Source organism: Macrobrachium nipponense, chromosome 4, assembly GCF_015104395.2.
Source record: "Macrobrachium nipponense isolate FS-2020 chromosome 4, ASM1510439v2, whole genome shotgun sequence".
NCBI lineage: Eukaryota > Metazoa > Arthropoda > Malacostraca > Decapoda > Palaemonidae > Macrobrachium > Macrobrachium nipponense.
Window position 1 is genome coordinate 136,440,137 of NC_061100.1, and position 25,000 is coordinate 136,465,136.

The window sequence follows — 25,000 nt, forward strand, 5'->3', positions numbered from 1 at the left end:
AATCAGATGTTAAACGAAAAGAATAATGGAAATAGCCAAGTGATGGTAGGGCGGAGTAATTTACGCTGGAAAACTATCCAAACATCACAATTCCCAATGCTATCGAAACCGTATTGGAAATTCGTCACACTGTAGTATAGATTAACATCTGAATGAAGTTGCAGGCAGAAAAACTGAAAAATAGAGTAAATGGATACTTCCCATAAACGGGATTATTACTTCATTCATTTTTTATATATATATTTTTACAATGCATTTTTCGATAAACAAAGCTTCATTCGAACCACTTATACCGTACTACAATATAATATAATATAATATAATAACCATAATAATATAATATATAATATTAATATAATATAATATATATATATATATATATATACATATATATATATATAATATATACATATATATATATATATATATATATATATAACGCACACACATACATACATACAAATAACATATATATGTGTTTGTATGAATTTTATCAAACCACCATGTTTTACATTCACATACATTAAGCTAAAAATGTAGACTAATATCAAATTCGCGAAGTAGGGCAAACTGGATATTAGACATATTTTTTAGCTTACACACACAGGCACACACACATACATACATACATACATACATACATACATACATATACATATATATATATATATATATATATATATATATATATATATATGAATAATTATCACATCGAACCGTGATTCATTTATATATCATTCAAGCTACAAATGTCCTTTAATATCTAAATTCACTCTACCTCCCAAATGATATATTTTCATATATGTACCGAAGGGGAATTTTTTAGTTGATAATAATTTCGTCCCCCATGGGATCGAACCACCGTCCAAGTGGACGGGGACGAAATCAGGACAGTCAGTGACTGTCCTGATATCGTCCCCGTCCACGGTGGTTCGATCCCATGGGGGGACGAAATTATTATCAACTAAAAAATTCCCTTCGGTACATATATGAAAATATATCATTTGGGAGGTAGAGTGAATTTAGATATTAAAGGACATTTGTAGCTTAAATGATATAAATAATATATATATATATATATATATATATATATATATATATATATATATATATATATATATATATATATATATATATATATTAACACTTACTGCCTTCAACTGTGGGTGATTTTCCCTATCACCAACAATAGGCAAATAAAGAACGAACATCTGAGTTCGGCCGCATCGAAAGCCCATATCTCAACACAGCGCTTCCCAAACGAAGGGCAAATGTCAGAGATACCCTCAGTTTCCATCAGAATCGTACTGCCACTGCAGGAGTTTCCGCTAGAGCTGCATTTAAGCATCTCATTCTCGACCTTTCTACTTTAACCAACCCAACCCACGAGAATCGTATACTTCCTTTCACCTTTATCTTGTTGTGCTCTCTCTCTCTCTCTCTCTCTCTCTGTTTCAAATCACGCAAGCTTCGTCCCCCTCTTTCTCCTTTCCCTTTTATTAACCTCATTACCTCTTTGCTTTCCTCGCACGTGCGCGCAAGTGCGTGTCATTCCACTTTATGCCCCCATCCTCTTTGAGCCAAGACCTGGAGCTCTCTCTCTCTCTCTCTCTCTCTCTCTCTCTCTCTCTCTCTCTCTCTCTCATTATGATATATATATAAATAATGATATATATAATATAGATAATTATATATATTGGTGTATAGTATATATACATACATATATTTTATCATATAAAAAAGCATGACTACATACCCAATTTTCACTGCCATTATGAAATCATGAAATACTTCTAAGATACAAACAAAGGAATAAGAAAGGGGAGGCGAATGAGAAGAGGGATAAGCAAGAAATCGAATAATGTAACATCAGCAGAAGTAGAGGCAAGAAAAGTTAGGATAGGTAGAAAACGAAGCAGGAGATAAACAGAAAGAGAGCGGTGTGCCACAAACAGGTAATAACAATGAATGACATTCATGCGCCCTCTTCTCTTCTTCCTCCTCCTTATTCAACTCACACCACCTCAATTTTCCTCCTCCTGCTCCTCCTCCTCCTCCTCCCTACAGGGGAGCATGACGGGTGACGTATTAAATATAGCTTTCGTCACATTCCTCGCACTGTCATGGGTCCCGTTCCATACCCCTCCAATACCCTTCCACACCCCTCTCCCCACTCATCCATCCTACACTTCCCCTTCCATCACGCTAAACTCCCGAGAATTCCCCTCTGGGGAATAGCGGCAGACGGGAGGAGAAGGAGGAGGAAGATGATGCGGACGACGGTGGCACGGAAACTGGAAAGGGGCGTAACACGTAACAAGGTAAAGCTACAATCGATTACACGTTATACGAATACACACACACACACATACATACTATATATATATATATATATATATATATATATATATATATATATATATATATATATAAGATGTGGGACTGAATTTCGTTCTAAGATCAATTGTTGCAAGCCTAAAGGTAGTAATTTATGAAGCCTCATCATATTTATTATACATATACATATACATATACCTATATATATATATATATATATATATATATATAGATATATATATAAATATTATATAGTAATGGTAATTCTTAGGCACGAAGATATAGTAATGCAGTTGTATTCCACATAGGAAAATGAAAAAAGGTATATCTCAGAAAATGCCCAAACAGTTTCGTCCTCCAATGGACCTCTTCTTGGAGGACGAAACTGTTGGGCATTTTCTGAGATATACCTTTTTTCATTTTCCTATGTGGAATACAACTGCTATATATATAATATATATATATATATATATATATATATATATATATATATATGAGGTCAGCGGAGAGAACGCTAACCCAAGGACTCGAAATTTTCCATTTAAGAGGAGCTCGACAGACTCGGCGAAAATGTATTTTTGTGTTGGGGAAAAAAAAAAAAAAAAAAAAAAAAAAAAAAAAAAAAAAAAAAAACAAAAAAAAAAAAAAAAAAAAAAAAAAAAAAAAAAAAAAAGGAGGGAGAGAGGAAAAACAAAAGCGAAATGGTAGGAACGGCCGGAAACTGTACCTGGACCTGACGCCGAAAATGAAAAAAAGGGTGGAGAAGGAGACTTCAAAAGATAACCAAGGAAATCTCGCAACAGCCCAAAGACTTCAAAGAGCCGTTTGACTTTACTCGACTCATATCACCTCACAAAGACCAAAAAGAGGAAGAGGAAGAGAAGAGGAACATGAGGAGGGGTAGGATGAGGAGAGGAAAGTTGACCAAAACGAGCGGAAATATGATAAAAAATGAGGGGATTTTTTTAAAGGTCACGGTAGATCATCCGCCTGTAATGACAAAATAATAACTATTTTAATTGCATTTCCTTCTCTTTGTCTTTACACACACACACACACACAAGCGCGCGCATATATAAAATATACTCATACTGTAGAGCGGCACAAATTTATAAACAAACACGTGATTACTAATTATACACAACGCACGAACTGAAGTATTTTTGTTTTAAAATTAAATATTAAATTAAAACAAATTAAATTTTTAATGACAATAATCAAACTGTCATATCAAAATAAAAAATAAAGATAAACATATGCTGAATTTATCTGGTGAAACTTATTTTTCGCAGTAATCTTCAACTGAAAGCGCCTTTAACCAAAGGAAACATGAGGACCATTTTGAAGCATCATAGATTTCATTAGTAAAATTAAAAACTAACGAAATATCAACACCAAACATAGAAAGTTTATCTAAAACACATTTTAAGATAACTCAGAGATACCATATAGATGTGTGTATACATATGTGTATACAATACATATTATATATAAGTATATAATTATTTATCATGTGTATAAAAAAGGTAATTTTTGGGGGGTAAACATTTTTTGTCAACTGCTTCATTTGTCCCTAAATTTTCCTAATTTAATTGACCCTAACTTTAGCAGCAGTCTCATTATCAGTGAGAATTTTCTCTATATACGTACAAGCAAAATGCAATATCCACTACTGCACATAGACTGGTATAATACAAAAATGCGTATGTAAGTGGAAAATGAACAAGTATCAGTTTATACAAAAATAAATAGGTATCGTGGGATAGAGGTATCCAGTGCACTTTTCTTACAACTATGACTTCCGAACAATACATTGTTCAACCGTAGCTGAACCATTTATGTGAGCTTCAATCAGATCTTACATCTTTCCCTTTCTTCTCAAAAAGAATACAAATATAGAGAAAGGTGTCTAACTGAACCTCTTCGATACCCGGCATCAGAGCCTCACTATGTCATTCCCCAATTGAAAACTAAAATGCAATATTTCGTAAGCCAAGATGGAATGAAGGCTGCTGTTTCATGAGAGTTGATAAAACTCTAGAATACCCCATATTTCATCTGATACTTCTTCCAACAACCAGTTCAACTATGAAATTCAAAACCTGCGAGGAGCAACTCGGATGTAGTATCAAACAATTGAAACATAAACAGACGAAAGATCTTCAAGTGACTCCAATATTGGCATTTAACATGTTCCTACTTGGGGAGTTAGATTTCTCCTGACCATCATTCCAGACGTTAATGAGATTTGGATACCCAATGCCACGGGTATTGCTGCCCTGGTGGTAACAAGAGGAGGGGTTTATATAATAAATATATCAATTACCTGAAGGGGAAAACTGACACTCTACATATAAGGGTACCGGATTCTTTTTTTAACATTGATTCGATTGAAAAATTCTATGAAATATTAAAAGGGAAAACTGGAAAGTCATATTAGGAGGTACTCAGTACTTGCTGAAACACGGAAGTCCCTATGTTGCCATCAGAATTTCGTAGGCCTAAGCTCTGAGTATATCAAATATCCAATCATAATATAGTATCAACCTCATAATCTTATTATCCGGGTGACAAAACTGACCACATACGTGACTTCATTATTAATAATTCACAAAATACACCATCTAATATTCTCATTTTTAGTTTAGCTGACCAAACACCTCAGAAAGAAGAACAAATTGTACAGGGGGAGCCAGTGCAAAAAAGAAGGATAATGAACGAGTGAAAACAGAATGATGGTGCTGGAAGAGAATGCAACCTTGCACCACAAGAGTTGGAAGAGTTAATGTAAACGGAATGACAAACACAATGAACTCTTAACTATCTGATTTTCCAGTATATCTGAGTATGTTTCCCGTATGAAGGAAATGCCCAAATTACTGGAGAATGAAGTCAAGGTTTCTGTAAGCTACACGTTGTATGCAGTATATTAGAGTTGCTGTTTTCTTTTCTTCTTCCTACCCTTCTGTACCTGAAAATATTCCAACAAACTTTTCCTCGAATCTTCCACCATATGTCTGAACTTAGGACTGCGAGTGATTCAAATGGAGATGACGTAAGAATGGCGGTAATAAATATATGTAAGAAAGGAAGGGAAACATGAAGCGACTGAATTAAAGGCGAGATATGCCATGATATAACTTGGCGCAATAACCAACTGGCTTATAATTATTTTAAAGATATGACTAGATGAGGGAATATTAAAAAATACCGAGACTTATACCTTAAATTTGTAGTCAAGATATTTCACGACTAACAGGCAAAACTGAAGACTGCTACCGCGACCTGGCTTCCGCCAGTCGCCGACCGGAAAATTTGCCGTCTTTTGTTTATTTTATTGTTCATGTTCAAGTCTTCTGTTGATCTTTATCGCATGCACCGACTCTTGCTTGTTTTTACAGTCATCACCCAAGGGGCTGGTACTAAACACGGCGTAAACTGGTAGTTACCAATACCAAAGCGGCGTGGCAATAATCTTAATTTTACTCTAACAGATTGCCACATAAATTTACAGCCTACTCTACAGTAGTACTCGTCGCAGTATGAGAAAAAAACGCTTTTATAGATGGCAATAGTAATGGGACATACAAATAACCGAAGTCTCCCATCTACTACGTTTTCTCATTGAGATCGCAACTCAAAGAAAACGAACACTCAAGCCTATGCAATGGGGTACTTACCCGTCTCGTCTCGATCTCTAGGTTGAGCTTGCGAAGTTTTTCCTTCTTGAGCGAATCGCCGAGGACCGGTTCGCACACGAAGTATCGGGAACTTCGAATCCCGTCGTCTCTGCAAAAGAAATAAAAAAAAGCCATATGTTACTATCATCAAACTTTCTGCTTTAAGCTCTGAAACCGCAAAATATGCAGAGAGAGAGAGAGAGAGAGAGAGAGAGAGAGAGAGAGAGAGAGAGAGAGAGAGAGAGAGAGAGAATATCAAACTTCTTCTACTTAAGCTTAGCTCTTATAAACGAGAGAGAGAGAGAGAGAGAGACCTTACCTTACCTTACAGACCTTACAGTTCGTTCGGGTTGCCCCAGGTCCCTCAGTGTGAGGCACCTCTAATGTCTACCAGAGAGTTGCTAGTACATCTTCCGGTATATTTTGCATCTTCCAATCTTGGATGGTCTGGGATGCAGTTTAGATATTTGTCGAGCTTATTCTTAAACACATCTACGCTCACTCCTGATATATTCCTCAGATGAGCTGGCAACGCATTGAATAGACGCTGCATTATCGATGCTGGTGCGTAGTGGATTAATGTTCTGTGTGCTTTCCTTATTTTTCCTGGTATAGTTTTGGGCACTATTAATCTACCTCTGCTTGCTCTTTCTGATATTTTTAGTTCCATGATATTTTCTGTTATTCCTTCTATCTGTTTCCATGCCTGAATTATCATGTAGCGTTTCTCTTCTCCTTTCTAGACTATATAATTTTAAGGATTGTAGTCTTTCCCAGTAGTCTAGGTCCTTAACTTCTTCTATTCTAGCTGTAAAGGACCTTTGTACACTCTCTATTTGTGCAATATCCTTTTGATAGTGTGGGTACCATATCATATTGCAATATTCAAGTGGACTACGAACATATGTTTTATAAAGCATAATCATGTGTTCAGCTTTTCTTGTTTTGAAAGTGCCGTAACCCAACATTCCATTTTTGCTTTACATTTTGCCAACAGAATGGCTATTTGATCATTGCATAACATGTTCCTATTCATCATCACACCAAGGTCTTTAACTGCTTCCTTATTTGTGATTGTCTCATTATTAGGTCCCCTATATGCATATAGCTTTCCTTCTCTGTCTCCATAATTTATTGATTCAAATTTACCAGAGTTAAATACCATCCTATTACCTCTGCCCAATCATATACTTTGTTAAGGTCTCTTTGTAGAGCGTTCCTATCTTCATCACAAGTAATTTCTCTACTTATTCTTGTGTCATCAGCGAAACTACTCACTACCGAATCCTTAACATTACTGTCTATGTCTTCAATCATAATAACAAACAATATTGCAGCTAGCACCGTACCTTGTGGCACACCGGATATTACCTTGGTTTCATCCGATTTTCTCATCGTTTGCAATAACTATCTGTTTTCTGTTGTGTAAAAATTCTTTTAACCATCTTCCTACTTTATCTACGATATTGTGTTTTCTAATTTTCTTTGCTAATATATTATGGTCTACTTTGTCAAAAGCTTTTGCAAAGTCTAGACCACATCTGTTTCATTTCCGCTTTCATATTTTTGAATATGTTCTCACGGTGGACTAACAGTTGGGTTTGTGTACTTTTTTCCGGGTACGAAACCGTGTTGTCCTATATTAAACAAATTATTTTTTATTAAATGTTTCATAATATTTTTCTTCATTACCCTTTCATACACTTTCATAATATGTGATGTTAGACTCAGACTCACAGGCCTATAATTACTTGCCTCTAGTCTTGATCCACTTTTGAAAGTAGGGGTGATATATGCTAATTTGTGCTCATCATAAATCTTGCCTGTATCTACACTTTGTCTTAATAATATTGCAAGTGGCTTTGCGATAGAATGAACTACTTTCTTTAACAAAATAGCAGGGACTCCATCCGGCCCTGCAGCAGCTCCATTTTTAATTCATTAATTGCCTGCACAATATCAGCTTCATTAATTTCTATGTCAGCAAATATTCACTATTTTCGTCCCTTACTTCTATATCATTATCTTCATTATCTATTCTAGGGGTGAATTCTCCTCTTATTATTCGTTCTGCCAGTATGGTTGCAAATTTCCTTTTTTTCATTCGTTAATCTCCCGTTCCAATTCTCAGAGGGCCTATTTCTATTCTTCCTTTATTCATCTTCTTCGCATATGAGTATAATAGTTTGGGGTTTTTGCTTGATATTTAATAGGGTTTTTTCTTCCAAGTCCCGTTTTTCATTTTCTTTTGATTGTATAATCTTTTGTTCTGCATTTTCTATCTTACTTTTTAGTTCTATAACTTTCCATGCATTTTTTTCTTTTGCAAGACCTTTTTCCACTTTCTGATTTTCTGGAACAAGATCCTTCTGTCTCTTGGTATGCATGAATGATGTTTACTTTTCTTCTTCGGTATATATTTATCCACTATTTTCTCCAATATTTTTATATAATATCTCCGTATTTACCCTTATGTCATCACTTACGAAAAATGTTATCCCAATCTTTGTTTAATTCTTCATTAATTTCTGACCATTTTATATTTTTTACTGTAGAAGTTGTATTTTCCATATCCTTCCCACTTTTTCATTTCTTGCTTATCTCTATTTTCACTTGCTTTGGAATGAACTGTTAATTCTATGACATTATGATCTGAAATACTCGCATTATAAACTATTATTTCTTTAACATAATTCATCTCGTTCACAAATACTAGGTCTAAAGTATTTTCCTTTCTTGTTGGCAGGTGATTTATTTGTTTGAATTGTTGTATTCTAGTAGCATATCTAATAGCTTTTCAAATTGCCTCTTATCTTCTGCACTACTATTACTCTCTTTTTTATATGTATAAGTACAACCACAGTCTCCTATTCGTTCTTTCCATTCAAACTGAAAGAAAGTTGAAGTCACCAGATAGGAGAATAGTCCAGTCCTTGTGATTTCTACATATATCATCCAATTTTTTCAATTATTAAGTCAAACTCTTTATTTATTCGGAGGTCTATATATTACTATGTTCATCAATTTTTCAGATTCAAATTCTACCGCTATTAGTTCACATTCTGAGGTACTATATTTCTTGTATATTTTCCTTGTTTTTTTATCTTTCCCATATATTGCGGTTCCCCTTGATTCCTATTTTTTCTATCTGATTCTATAAGTTTGGAACCCTTTTATTTGATCATCATTCCCAGTCTCTTGGGAATACCAGGTTTCACTTATATTCATTATATCTATTTTCTTTTCATTTTGGGTTAGTTCTTCTAAGTACTCTATTTTTCTTTTTGAGTTACTCGTAACTAAACCCTGCGCATTCATCACTATGATGGTTTGCGTGTTTTCTCCTTCATTTAATATTGGTAGTAATAAGGATTTTTCCCATGTCTCTTTCCTGTTCTGGTATGTTGTTCTTTTTTTCATTTCCAGAAATTCTGACATTAAAAAATCCAACTTTTCCATAAATATTTCGATCTTCCTTCATCATAATTATTCATTTTGTGTCTGAATCTGCAACTTTCTCCGTTTCTGCAATATCCTCTTGCATAATAAATACAGTTATTATCTCTTGAGTAGAATTTCGGAGCTGATGCTTTGAAATTTTTTGCTGACACCTCTGCATATCTCATTGGTGGTTTGCTTTTCTCTTTTACCTGATATTCTTGATTTCTCTCTTTATTTGTTTTTTTTCTTATTTTGGATTTTATTACTTGGTTGGTTATTTATTTGATTATGATTCATGGCTACAGGGTGCATATATTTGCATTTTTTGTCGAACTTACATCCTTTTCCTTCTTTTAGGTTTTTACATATTTTTGGATGCAGATCTCTGCAATCATCCCCATAGCCATCTAAGTATGCACATTTACCATATATTTCATAGTTTTGACATACCTTAGGATGTTTGTAGTAACATCTTTCTCCAAATCTGCAATTCCCTCTTTTCAAAAGGTTGCAGATTTTGTCTTTCTTGTCTATTTTTTCCTCTTTCCCGTCATTGTGTAGATCTGGTAGAGCCTCTTCGGGGATTTTGCTTTTCTGTTGTCATATCGTAATTTATTTCTTCGTAGGTATGCTGTTTTATTGCATCATATGTAGTATCAATGAGTATCTCTGCATCCATACTTTTATCTTTTTCTTTGTTTTCCTTTTTTTCTGTCATTTCATTTTTGTTTACTTCTCGTTCCGTTTTCCTCTTTTTCTTTTTCTTCTTCTTCCTCTTCCTCTTCTTCTTCATCCTCAACTATTTGTACATTCAATCTTGATTTAATAACATTGTCTATCCATGATAGACATGTTGAACAAAAAATTCTTGTATCTTTTCTCAAATCTTGCATTACCTCAGCACAACTGTGGATGGGTCGGAATGTTGCATGCAGCACATTTTCTGATTAGGTTTTGTGGATTGACTATGCTATACCAAACCTTACACAGTTTGCATGCTTTTGGCATTCTTTTTCCTAATGCATCAATTAGGATATTCACAAGATTCACCTTATTCATTTTCTTTGTCGGAATATGTTGGTTTATGTATATTTTCTTTATGAGTCTCTTGACCACTTGGATTTTATTTGGAACTTCTTCAATTATTTTCAAGATGTTTTCATTAGATTTGTTCCAGTTTGAAGGATTATATCCTTCTAATATCTCATGAATGCTTTTGTATCTTTTTGGTTAGGACTGTTGCTGATTTCATAGATGAGAAATGCCAGTTCCCTTCCTGCTACCTCATCGTATTGCGAATCTGCCAAGCAAGCTAAATTACGCCACCTTTTCCCGCAGTTGGAACTTACTGCCATCTTGTTCTGATTTCAGTATTACATTTGTTAAACTAACTTAGAAGACGCTTTATCCTACTATTTTCACACTAATCTTATCACCGATAGTTCACGAACACTTCTAGATATTTCTCAAATTCTAGTCGTATGTTAAACTTGTGATATCTGTTGATTAATCTGACTTCACGCGGGTACGTCTCACCAAGCAAGATGGCTACCGAGGAGAGAGAGAGAGAGAGAGAGAGGAGAGAGAGAGAGAGAGAGAGAGTGTGTATTCCTATTATCAAAGTTCCCCTATTTAAGCTCTGAAAAATGAGAGAGAGAGAGAGAGAGAGAGAGAGAGAGAGAGAGAGAGAGAGAGAGAGAGAGAGAGAGAGAGAAATTGGAAAAGAAAACTAATCAACAAATACTATTATATCAAGGTCTCATATATATTCAAATAATCTCTACATGCATACACATACAAACAGATGTCAAGAAAATAGAAAATAGCATTTAATTTGAAGAACTTTGGGAATTGTACTTATTTCTTTAGCTGGTTCTACACCTTCACTAACATTATAAATAACCACTTTACCCATTCTTGTTACTGCTTAGTCCTTCTGCCCTCACATTACTTAAGGTATCCATTAACCAGCTCAGCTGTTCGTGAGTTAATCATATCCAATAATTCTCCGTTCATTCTCTTAATTTTTCCGTTCTCCATCTTAAAATTTAAACAAGTCCTTCCGCATGGGCCACAGTCAAAAGTATTTTGTTTCATTACATTGTTCAACTTTTATTCCTTATCACTCTATTCACTGCATAATAACAGATGTTTGTCAACATATTCCATTAAACTCCCCTCCAACATCACTCTCTCTCTCTCTCTCTCTCTCTCTCTCTCTCTCTCTCTCTCTCTGTCAAACACAACGGCATAATTAACGACTGACAAAAAACGTTCTACTATGCTACTAGTCTGTAGTCGGAGAAGAATGATGGCATTCTATCACGAAGATCATCTTGGAAATAAAAGCTTTCATATACACATCACCTACACCGCAGTAGCTATCATGGCAAACAACAGTCAGGGAATGGATTCAATTAAATATTTCCCGGATAGGAAATTGACGAAAGGCACATTATTATCATTATTCAGAAGATAAACCCTATTCGTATGGAACCAGCCCACTGGGGTCATTGACTTGAAATTCGAGCTTCCAAAGAATATGGTGTTCATTATTAAGAAGTAAGAGGAAATGAAGGGAAATGCAAAAACAAGAGATCTCGCTTATTAAAAAAAAAAAATCATTAATAAATAATAAGCAAGAGCTTTCACTCCCTCTCAAAAAACATTTTCCCGAACAGAACTCACGCCTCATTCTTTCTCTTCTCGTGACTCACCTAAGTCTATCGATCTCCCTCATGATATGAACAGGTGTTTCGATGGCGTCTTGATACAGAGTGACGAGTTCCGGGGGGCGCGACCCTTCAGTGAAGAGGGCCTTCTCTTCGGTCTCCTTGTGAGTGAAATGGTCGCGCCTCTCGCTGAAACTCCTCAGGTCACCTTCGGCTGAAAATAACATCACATTATAAGAAGAGGGTAGTAAATTCTTCAACGTTTATAAAAAAAAAAAAAAAAGGCAATGTAATTTTTTACTACAAAATTAATATACAGTTAAGAGAATACTGGGATCATTCCTAAACAGTGACCCCAAATGGTTATAGCGCGGTATGTAATCACCTTCGAAGCGTGTTAAGTACAAGCCCGTTGGGGATTACCGTAACACCATAAACAAAAGACTGTAAATACCATAACGATAATGACCCAAGAAATATTAGTCCTAGATAACGACCATGAAAAACCTTGGGGGTCACTATTTAGGATAGATCCGAAAACTGATTTCCGTTGAAACGAAAAAAGCAATCACACAAAGAATCTAGAGAAATTATTTTATAAACTAACAAAGCCCATGCACATTGCACATAGAAAATATACAAAAAAAAAATAGTTTTCACACAAGCATAAAAATGCAAGACATCTAATTTGGTTTGAAGACGAGCAAAATCCCGCAATACATAACTTGTTAAGGAGGAGAGGTAGGGAGTATAGAAATATATGACCACCTGTTTTCATATCACAGGGGAAGTCTCGCCTAATTCAGCATCGGATGCCAATTTTTCGTGCAAATAAATGGAGAACAGAAAAAAAATACATTTACACAACAAAGTGAAGCCAGTTTTACGTTCTCTCTCTCTCTCTCTCTCTCTCTCTCTCTCTCTCTCTCTCTCTCTCTCTCTCGCAACGACAAGAACAGTTCACAGAATAACCTTGGCAGCACAACAGCAGCATTATGCAAATCGTACACCCACGAGCTGCATACACACACACACACACACCACAGAATCCCCAGTAGTGTCATAATGCTGCCTTGATAATGTTCCTTCATAAACCAGAACCAGCATCCAACACAGGGTCCTTCCTAGGCCAACAACAACCTCCTTCACCCCACCTGGTCTTCTTCCTTTCCACCCCTGCAGGAGTAACCGATCATCTTGGCCAATCCCGCAGATGCCATTAACCCCAGCCCCAAGTCACTGGAGAAAGTGCAGTACACAAGTTTTTTCTTTTTGTTATTTCTTTTTACTACTACTACTGGCGATACTTCAGGCAACATATAAAACAGGGCCAGTCTTGAACCTCACGAATGCTAGATGTATAATATAAAAAAAACTCCGAATACTGTAAATGGATAAGTATATAACGTTACGTGTAAATTCAAGTATACACAAATATACGTACATTCATACATTGTGCGTGTGCGTGTGTGTACTACTCGTGTTAGGTTTCCATAAAACGTTTAGATTCCAGATTCTTTAAATTACAAAGTAGAATTTAGTAAGTACCAGATTTCGAAAAATAAATATACACAGTGAAGTTGTGTAGCTCTTTTGTGATGTGTATATGTATATGTATATGTATGTGTATTATGCATATGTATATATATGCGTATATGTATACATAATCTATACATATACATATGATATATTTATTCTCATCCGATTCATCAAATAGAATTTTCTAAACCAACGAAAGACAATAAGCATTCTTCCAAGCAGAGTCGACGGCAAGGGTTGCCCAAACAAATAACCATAAGTGGAATTGGGGAAGACGAAAGTCTTAACCCACTTTTCTGAATGCAATCTGAACCACGTGAAAAAAAATATAGACTGGATTCATTACGAGCTGGGTATAGATCATGATATTATCTATAATAATGTAAAAAAAAAAAAAAAAAAATATTTGACAATTAAAAAGAATTCCTTAAACATCGTGTGGAACGGAATTGAATGAAATTTAAAATTTAGGCCAACGTGACCTAACGAGTCATTCAGCGCTGAAAGGGAAATAAAGAGTAAAATGTTTGAAAGGCGTAACAGGACGAAAACCTCACAGTTGCACTAGGTAACACTTGCCAGGAGAGGGTTGAAATTAAGATGAAAGAAAGGGAATATGAGAGGAGATACAATAAATATGAATGAAAAAAAAAAGGTTGCAGCTAGGGACCGAAAGGACTGCAGGGAACCTTCAAGACCTTGCTTCAGCAATGCCTACAGTGCACCGCGGGATGTGCACATGCAACGCTACCCGCCTACGAAGTTAAACTTCAATTGGTACACATTTAAATTTATTCTTCACATATAGCCTAAACATATAAACATCTTGAATAATTGTACAACTTATTTTACCAAGTAATATCATTTTTCCTTTTCATCTCATTCGGTCACAAATTCTTCATAACTCATGTTATAGAATTAAAACACTGGACGTCTGTAAAAAGATCAACATTATGAGGTGAATGCGCTCATGTACAGAGGTGGGAGGAAGTGACGTCAACACGAGAAATTTTTATGCGAAACTGAGCATGCATCCATGGCTGGCTTTTATTCTGCAGCCAGCACAGGTGAAATTATTCTTTTTGAATTTCCTACAAATGAGATTTTGAGGCTAAACCAAACAACTGGTCACACGAACTTGCAAATAACAAAAGATGAGTTAATCATAAAACATAAGGACTGATGTCCAACAGACTTACCCACATATAACTTTTTCCGTAAAACCTCTAATCATAAACTATGGAATAAAGGTTATGATAACTAAAACGAACTACTACCGGCAGTAGTTAATTAAGACCTAAAACAAAAATTAGTATCTATGCCACCCCAGTCCCTACACAGACATTTCAGATATTATCCTCATCATTCGACTTACACTCTTTGATATAAATTTACGATTTACTCAACAAAACAATGATAACATATGTTACATATCCCACATTTTCATTAACATATACCGTTAAAGAGTGGAGATCACTTATCCAGTGAGCATGTCATATATTCAAGTTGTTCATTTTTTTTCATTAAGTGATGAGAGAATTGGGGGACAGAACAGCACAGCAGATGCAAGTGGACATGATAAGAAAATCGGTCGGAACTTGAGAGTGAGTGGAGTTGTTGGCATTTGCAGATGGTACAATATTCACTGGTGAAGGTCAAGAAAAACTGCACAGTTTGTAGAAAGTGTGAACGAATGACCACGAGATAAGTTATTCCTTTAAACTGTTTCTAGCAAGAGCGAGGTCACGAAGACTAATGGAGCCCAACAAACTGAAAACGAATAATTGTATGGTGGGTGGAAGAATGAAGGTGAATCATCCTTTAACTGATTGCTGAAATAATCTTGAGGTATACAAAAGGGAAATTTGAAAGAAAGTTATTATTGGAAGCAAAGTGCGGCTACTGAATTTGAGAGAGTCAAAATGTATTGAGATAAATTGTTTTCGTTGTCTAATCAGAGTGAAAAAAATATTGCAAAATGTAAAAAAAAATCCACTGCTACACTGATAACTTAAGTCACTCTGTAAAATAAAAAGTTAAATGTTTAGCAAAGTGTCTGCACTATAGGAGCTGAAGGTACAATGAAGGATTTCCCAAAATAATGTCAAGCATTTTGCTTTCTGTTACGACCGGTGGTGGTTTGGACGAATGGGGAGGGGGGGGGGGTCGGTCGTTTGCTTTGGTTACGGGGGGGTAGGAGGGTTTAGGATGTAATTTCAACGCATTTGTTTATTTGGAAATGTTGCTTTCACATTTCCAATGCTGCTTTAACATAAAATTAAGTTACAAAGTCTATTTGCTTTCTAAAATTTTAAGAAATTATCAATAATTGTGATTCAATATTCACCTTCCTTGCAATTTTGCGATAAAAATACACTTTATACATTACATCTTATATCCAAATATCTTGTTTTACCTTCTTGAAGTAACAGTCATATTTACAATTCATCCCGTATCACGGGAAATTAAACTTACAAACTTGCATCTTTCAATAAGAACTATTATACCGAACATAAAATCCACAAACTCCTCTTCTGCCTTTGGTGGATGAAGATCCACAGGAAAGAAACCTTCATTTACAACACAGTGAGATGAACGGACTCCCATCTCAGATGCAATCTCCTAATTTCCATTTCTAGTTGAGAACAGATTCCATTACCTTCATAGCCGTAACAAGAACAAGATGATGATACATACTGAAGCCAATAAACGAGGTGCTGCTAACTGAACCACCAATTGCAAATGGAACGCCCCTAACAAGTTCCATTAGCATTCAAATATTGAAATGACTTACGCCCAAAAGTACGCAGCGCCCTAGTCTCGCCAAACCTCTGATTAGAACTGAGACACTGAGAGATGGCCTCTTAGCAGAAGAGGAGAGGAGTTGCTGGAGAGGAGAGGGGAGACAGAAAATGAGAGAGAGAGAGAGAGAGAGAGAGAGAGAGAGAGAGAGAGAGGGAGAGAGAAGAGGGTGAAGGAAGATAAAGCACTCAGCACGGGCCAAAAAGAAGCCTTACTCACGCCTTACTCTAACCCTACTCATGAGACAAGGAACATAAAACCGTCGAGGGCAACATGATATCCCAAGCTCCCTCTTTTAGCGCACACACACGTACACATCATCACACACATACAAACAACATCCCGACAGGGGAAGAGATGAAGAAGGCAATCTCCATTTTAGTATTCCGCCGCAGTGATATTCTAGATTAAAGGACACGCTCTGTAAGGTGGATATTGTACTGGTCTTAATCAGACCTTGATGCACACCAAGCTTATATTATACATGTGTGTTTTGTGTGCGCGTGCGTCTGTGGGCTGTTTAATTTATGGAAACACCAAAACTACTGAGTCTAAAGCTTAAGATTCCCACAACATCGGTTCAAATTTAATAAATTTCAAGTATATGAATATCTATACAGACAAATAAAAACTAAAAATCGATAAAAAAAATATCAAAAAAAGTAAAATTAAAACGAATCTAAATTAATATAATATTTTCTACTTTGGTTACCTTTTTTTATTTACAAAATAATTAAGACAAATTAAACTCTAGAATGAATTACGGGTCTATTTGTATCAACTCATGTTGTTTGAGAGCTTGTATGTCTATTTTCAGGAATAAATTATGTCTAGTACGAGAAATAATTTCCAAATACTAGTTCAGAAAACAAACGTAAATCAAAATCAATATGATTTCAGTGTCAGATCCATGAACCATCAACTTCTCTACTGAACACGCACCGTTCTCGTATCAAGTTCCTTCAACCTGTTCCCGTAATTGCCTCACACAGTATCACTTACGGAAGCTCTATTAAAGATAGTTGAAATGAAATTGGGTATGGTTGGGAAAGGGATAAGCTGCTCGAAGCCGTATCGGATTTTTCTGAAGCATTTTGTGAAGGATAAATAACCGTAATAAGCTGAATCATTTTTCTTTACTCTTCAAAATATCATCGTTGTCATCAACCTGAACTGACTATTATTAGCCAGTTTCAATATAATTTATAAGATGCATCTCAGTCACTATCATATATCACACACAGCTTCAAAAAATCAACTTAAGACGACTTAACGATGTAAAATGAAGAACGGTTTAATTAAAGCAACCAGAGTCCTTGGTTCTTGGGAATCCCAAAAGATGGAGGAGAAAAGCAGTCCGAATCCACTTGGGAGGGGTAAGTGCCCTTAAGTGGAAAACCTCTCGACGGTACATGTCTACTTTAGTACTCTTGGTGGCACCAGTTTCCGTGTTAAGTTTTAGTAACGTTGATATGTATATGTATATGTATACTATATCTATCTAACTATATATATGTATATGTGAGTGTGTGCATCCAAAAATATTCCTCCGTAAATGAGGAAATAAAAACGTGCTTCATGATACACAACTTTCTCTCTTTCTTGTGGCAATATGGTACACCCAAAGCTTTGTGTAAAAGAAAGGGGGGGGGGGGGGGTGGGTGGGGGGGGGGGGACACACTAGATAAATTATCACCATCATTGTCACGAACATCCACAAGTTACTTTTCCTATACAAGGTTAGGCGCGCAAAGACGTCTGTCTAATCTTTCCAGTGCTCCTCCTTCTGGCTGAACTCATTTCATCTTATTTACTGATATTCGATGAATCTATCCAAGAACGCCCCAAATAATAAGAGCTACGATTATTCACCTTCACTCAATTTTCTGTTATTCGTGCAGTTTATCCCGTCATGTTTAAAGAAATGGAGTTTATTCATATGCAGGGTGGCCATTCAACGGTTACCAGAAAACAAAAGAGTCGAGGAGTGAGTGTGTGCTTAATCCCTCTAATCTCTGGGAGCATAAAAACAGGAACAACAATTTATTGAGGACATTCGTGCTGTATCGATGTACGTCTACTGTCGTTCACTACCGGGAATTGGCGAAGATTTTGTGAAGAAACTCCCCCCCCCCCATTCTCTCTCTCTCTCTCTCTCTCTCTCTCTCTCTCTCTCTCTCTCAAATTATCCTTTTCCTTAACACCAGAACTGCTTAAAACAATTACATGGAACGTGTATAAGAGAAAAGTGACTTGTAAAGGAAGCTTCCACAGAGTATAATCACGACAACTAGAGAAGAAACAAAAGACGAACATATAAAACAGATAAATACAAAATGCATATATACTAGTGATATATATATATTATTATATTATATATATATACATATATACATAATATATATATATCTATATATTAATATATATATATAGAGAGAGGAGAGAGAGAGAGAGGAGAGGAGAGAGACGAGAGAGAGAGAGAGAGAGAGAGAGAGAGAGAGAGAGAGAGATGAGAGAGAGAGAGAGAGAGACTACAGCTTCATTTTCAGTGTTTTAGCTACAAATTAATAACACCGGCAGGCAGGAGGACTTCTGACATCAAGCAGCGCGACATCTTGACACCTCAACAGACTGAAGGGTGCCGCGATATCACACTGGTTTATAAATACTGCGCAGCTATGTAATTACTTAAGAGATATTTGATCAAATAACTTCTGTTTAGTTGCATATATAAGTTTAAACTTCAGTCATCTCCCAAGTTCTACTTCTTTTATCTTATATTTACAAATTGGCCGAAATTTACAATTAATGACCGCCTTTTCTTGTTCTAATGAGCAGATCCGGCACAATAATAATATTGTAAGGACGACATTCGGACGAATGTTCGCCCTTCCATTGTAAAAATCTGTATATCCCTATCTCCTCTCTTTTCTTCCAGGAACTAAAATGTAGAGCATTTTACGCCATTTCTTTTGGTGTATATATGTCGGGAATCCGTTCCCTCTATGTAATATTATTCATGTATTTTCGTCTGTGAAGAAACATTCACAGCGGGGCTCTGTCCCCTTTTTGTTTATGTTTGTTCCTGCGTACGTGACGGACACTACGTTTCCGTCCGCATACCGCCTTAGGTATAGCCTAAAGCCTCTCAACGGAATAAAGTCTTCCTACGGGCTGCTCCGTGAGCAAGAGCCCGTGCTGGCATAAAGCCAGCTTAATCAACAACAACAACAACAGGAATAAAATGCTACGGGCTGCTCTAGGAGCAAGAGCCCGTGCTGGCATAAAGCCAGCTTAATCTCAAACAAAACAACGGGACAGAGTTAGTTCGCTCACTCTCCTCGTCTAGCTCAGCCCTCACAATGTTAATAAAACTAAATATGATGCTAATCAATATACAATAGTCAGATAAACTAGTATATAAATCACAATGGCTAAAAATATTTACAAGAATAATTTTAACATTTCAAGGTATAAACCACAGCAAATTATACCGTTCCATTTACAAGCACCTATAACTATACTGAGACTCGCTGACTATACGTCCGATTTCATATAGCGTGATGTAGCTTTGTCCCATTCAGATTTTTTCTTGAGCGCCCAAGATATGATACGAAGATGACAATTGATTTTTATTTCATTTCTATAAAATTTACGTTGTCCAGTCAAGCTCTGAGGCACTTTCAACCATACATCGGTTAAAACTGAAACGAGGGTGTTGGAGTGGTTGGCAGCGAGATAACTAGGTTGGAGAGAGGGAGCGGGAACTGAGGAAAAGTAAAAGGCTAAAAGTGGATGCAATTCAAGGTCGAAGGGATACTTCATACACACTTTCATAGCCTAATGTGAACAGTGTACCACGTGAGGTGCACTTCTGGCCCTAATGGGGATGACGATGTTATGAAAGCGAGCAGGATGCTAAAACTGTTCACTCCGTAAGGTTTCCGTCCTTTACACTAAATACTTCCGGAAAACATTCTTAATAATAATAATAATAATAATAATAATAATAATAATAATAATAATAATAATAATAATAATAATAATAATAATAATAAGAAAACAAACGAAAATCAGAGGACCAGTAATTAGGTATGTGGCTCTTTAAACAAAAATGTAAACAAAATCAAATTAAAACGACTACATTTAAATAAAAAGATCAGATGTTACTTTTTTAATTAAAATGACATATGCATAAGGATGACTAACTATAAGGCTATTTCATTTTAGTGGCGAAATCCTTACAAATAGGGTAGTTATGAAAGGGGACTAAACGTTGCAACAGAATAGAATAGTCCTCCCTTTAAATACACCGGACCATTGCAAACACCAAAGAGAACCGATATTTTGAACGGTAACTGAAATAAAGGCGGTGTACTACAAGCAACCCTTGTGGATCTTTTCGTAAATTTATTACTAAGAGCACAAACTGAAACCGAGCAAACTAAATTGTCACACTAACGACTGGTATCTCCGCTCCCGGTAATATATACATAAAAAATAAATATCATTATATTACAGAACTACTGAACCATCGTTAGCTATTGCACTGGGCTATGACATTCAACCAATTGCAAAGGCATTGTCTCTATGAATTAAGTCCTCAAATTTCATAGGAATATCAGTTCCTGTACCGGAATACTTCTGTTAAAAGCACATTTCAGTTTACACTGGATCTGGCAATAGAACTGAATGACCATCATATACGTACAAACCTTAAGCTACGACTAATTATTAGGGTTTGCAAAATATATATGTGTATATTTTAGGGGAAGACTTGTTTATCCAAATATCAATTTCTTATGCCAAAGCCAAGTTTGATTCCTAAAAAAAAAAATTCACCTCTTCGTATCCTTTTAAACAAAACGCACTGAGCAGAGTGTGGCCCTTTTTCTCTTAATTAAGAACCTTTATGCCACATCTAAAGACAGGGGCGAACTGACGTGGCAACAGTGTAATTGGATGAAGTTGCTTTGTGTCTGTAGGAGACAGCGTTACGTGTTGAAGTGATTCGCTTGGAGACAATGGTTGGTCTATGGTTATATTACCATGTAAAAGTAAATTAATTCACTTGATATTTGGGATAAAGGTCTTCCACTGCGATGTGTGGTTTACTATATTACTGCAATGCTATAGAATATGTTCACCGTTACATGTGTGTCTACCGTCTGGGTGAATGAAAAACTGTTTATTCTGTTAGCAATTGTGAAATCTCACCTGTTATAGCTGAATATCTTGGCGTATTTTCCACAAGGTGCTGCAGGCTGACACTGCTTGTAACAAGCACTAGGGACAGTAGAAAACGTGAGAATTCCCAAATTTGTATAGAAGAAATTATTTGTCGTCTACACAAACAATAGCCACTTCTAAAAGTGAACAAATTCTGTAATACTGGAGTATACAGAACCACATTGCTATTCCTTTATCAAAAATATCAAATCAAATTAATCAATCTGCTTGTACAAATTATTTCATCACACAAAAGCCGTTAACATCCCCAAACAAGTTTTTTGTTAATAAACAGCAACTTCTATAAACGATCTCCAATAAAACTCAGTTCTAAAAAGGCGGAATAGAGAAACGAAAGATCCTCTTTAAATCCAACATGGAATTTCTGGGGCAAAAGCTGTGTAGAATGCAAAACCGGAAAGTTTACCCAACAATTTGCAATTAAACGGAATATACAACAATTAAAATGTTCATTTTTATTACATAACTTGTTTTGAAAAGTCTCCATTACAGTATCACTTGTCAACAAATCTTGTACTATTGACGTTATCGTCTCCTGAAAAAAATTAGCTGTGGTCTCCTATACAATATATCAGAAATGTTTTTGAACCATCCACAAGCACCAAATTTAGGGACTAGAGATAATTTGTAATAAGCATATACGCTGAGCTACTAAACATAGGAATGCTAAGTTAATGATTTTCTGTGCATTTTTGCAACATACACTTACGTCATCGTTGACTGTTATTTTGGTAACGAGATTTATGAGAGTCAGTTTAATCAGTCAGTTTCAAGGCATGAAATTCTGAAACGAAGACCTCAATGCATTCTTGAGGGACACTTAAAAAAACCCACCGATGTTTGTCGCTTAAAACATTCGACACAAAATAAATTTCAAGCAATCCTAACAACATTTGAAACTAACTCAAATAGAAAACACTCACTTTCAATAAAACAATGATAAAGAAAAAAAGACTGACTGTAGGAAAAACTATGTTGTAAGAAGAGAAAATTCGTTCGAGAAATGAAAAACTACAAACATCCTCTTCAAGTACCCTGGGAAATTGAGTCGCTCTTCAACGGTATTTTCTTAAAGGTGCTTTCATCCATTTACTGTAAAAGAAATGAAGTTAATACCAGCGATTCTTTTAAAGCATCTAACGATTCCCAAGGTGCTGCCTTACCAAGCAACAAAGGTCACATTGTAATGTATTTTCTGGTCCCATTACAAACAGAAATCATACCTAACTTGTCTTCATCAATTCCTTGTAAAACTTTATATTTTGATTGTTGTAAAAAAAAACCTCCTGCTTGCAATAAGTTGTGTGTGTGTGTGTGTGTGTGTGTCAGAGAGAGAGAGAGAGAGAGAGAGAGAGGCATGCTTAAAACTTAAATTACAATTACACACATAAAAGTCAATCAAATGTAGAGTAACAGATGGCAAAGTGAGCACAGCACATTATCACAGGCTCTCCACTTTCAAATCCAGACTCCAGTGCCTTCCTTCCCTTCAGAACTTTATCATTCCAACAGTTTGTTTTCATCATTCCGGCATTATTCTAAACTTTCTCTCATTCATCTCCATCAATAAGCCGTAACGTTTTCTTCCCATCTGTTCCTAATACGACAGGCAGTAAACAATGTTAAACGACACTCCGGTCTTCCACAGTTACGGAACGCAAGATTGAAAGTCAACAACCAAGCTTAACTCCATTTAGGAATATTCCAAAGTTTAACACGAAAACATACATACATGTTACGCAAGAATGAAATACTGAGGACTGAGAATCCTTAAAATACGGAACATTCATTTAAATGAAGTATTACTAAAATCTGACCCTTAAAAGAAAATCAGTCGCTGACACATGCGGTCTGACGGGTATTACGAGATCGCCTAAAAGGAAGAAACCCACTTCTCCACAAGAGGTGAAGAAAGTAGAAATGGGTGGAAAGCCAGAGGTTAAAAAAAATAATAAAAATGGTAGAACTTTAGCTTCTGTATACATGCAGATTATATATATATACACATACACACACACACACATATATAATATATATACACATGCACATCTATATATATATATATATATATATATATATATATATATATATAGACTTCAGGAGGGTCCATGATACACTGATGTTTAAAAGGCCATGTTTATTAACAGCAAAAGAAAGAAACGTTCGCACTACTCAGTGCATCATCAGTCTGTCAAAGGTAAAAGACAATAAAATACATTATTAACATAAAAAGGAATTCAAAAGGTAATTAAAATTTACAAGTTAAAACAATAAAAAGTAAAAGAGTATAAAAAGTACATAAAACAGAAAACAAAAAGAGACTACCAAAAAACCAACCATCTATAAGCAGGAGAGAAGAGGGAATGACATACAATGACGTCCAAGGCCAGACGACAACTATGCCAGATACAAAGTTCCTGAGGAAGTATTACTATTGAGAGAGGGAACCAGTCTTTTAATTATATAACGATTCTAAAGTTGTTAAGTGATCTGGGTCCCTTACATAACCAATTATTGAAAAGTGTTGTTTCAGGACTTCGGTTTTACATAATGCGGCATGATTTCTAATATTAGAAAATTCTGGCTGCTTAATTCTTTGGCCAGTGCGAAAGCTAAAACCCAAATGGCTGCAATATCTGACCTGCAGTAACCTCCGTGGTCGATCCAACGTAAGAGCCCGGACATCCAGGGCATGTGAATTTATAAACCACATTGGATCGCATGAAGGACTGCAGGCGATCTTTGAAATTAAAAAATGATCCTATTGTACATGGGTTGTTAGAGATCAGTTTTACGTTAAGACAGGGGATTTCCTGTTCAATTATTCTTGTGAGATTTAAAGAGAATTTGGAGTCAGACATATACGGGATTGAGGCATAGAATAATAATTTTTTTGGGACATCAAAGTTGACTGTTGGAGGTTGTAAGAACTTTGTTAATAACTTATTGGTGATTTTATGAACTATATCTTGTGGATAGGAGTTTATCTTGAAAAAGTGAATAAAAAGACTATTTCTTTGTGAAATATTTGCCAAGTTGAAGAATATTTTAGAGCTCTATGGACCAAGGTGTAGATGGTATTAAGTTTGAAAGAATATTGACAGGAGCTATAGTAGTTATTGGCTAAGCCCGTATATGTCCGCTTTCTATAAACAGAAGTAGTGAACTCAGAATTAAGTCTCGTTACATTAATATCTAAAAATGGAAGACTACCTTCGCTCTCTACCTCCATGGTAAATTGAATGTTTGGATGAAGTTGATTAATATAATCCAAAAATA

General features: G+C 35.7%; 1 protein-coding gene across 1 annotated transcript in view; it reads right to left on the reverse strand.

Moving 5' to 3' along the window:
* The window catches only part of LOC135211516 (uncharacterized), a 629,390-nt gene that overhangs the window by 257,953 nt on the left and 346,437 nt on the right, over positions 1–25,000 (reverse strand). The window contains 2 exon segments of the mRNA XM_064244821.1: positions 6,018–6,126; positions 12,176–12,344. Of these exon segments, the coding sequence (XP_064100891.1) occupies positions 6,018–6,126; positions 12,176–12,344 (278 nt within the window).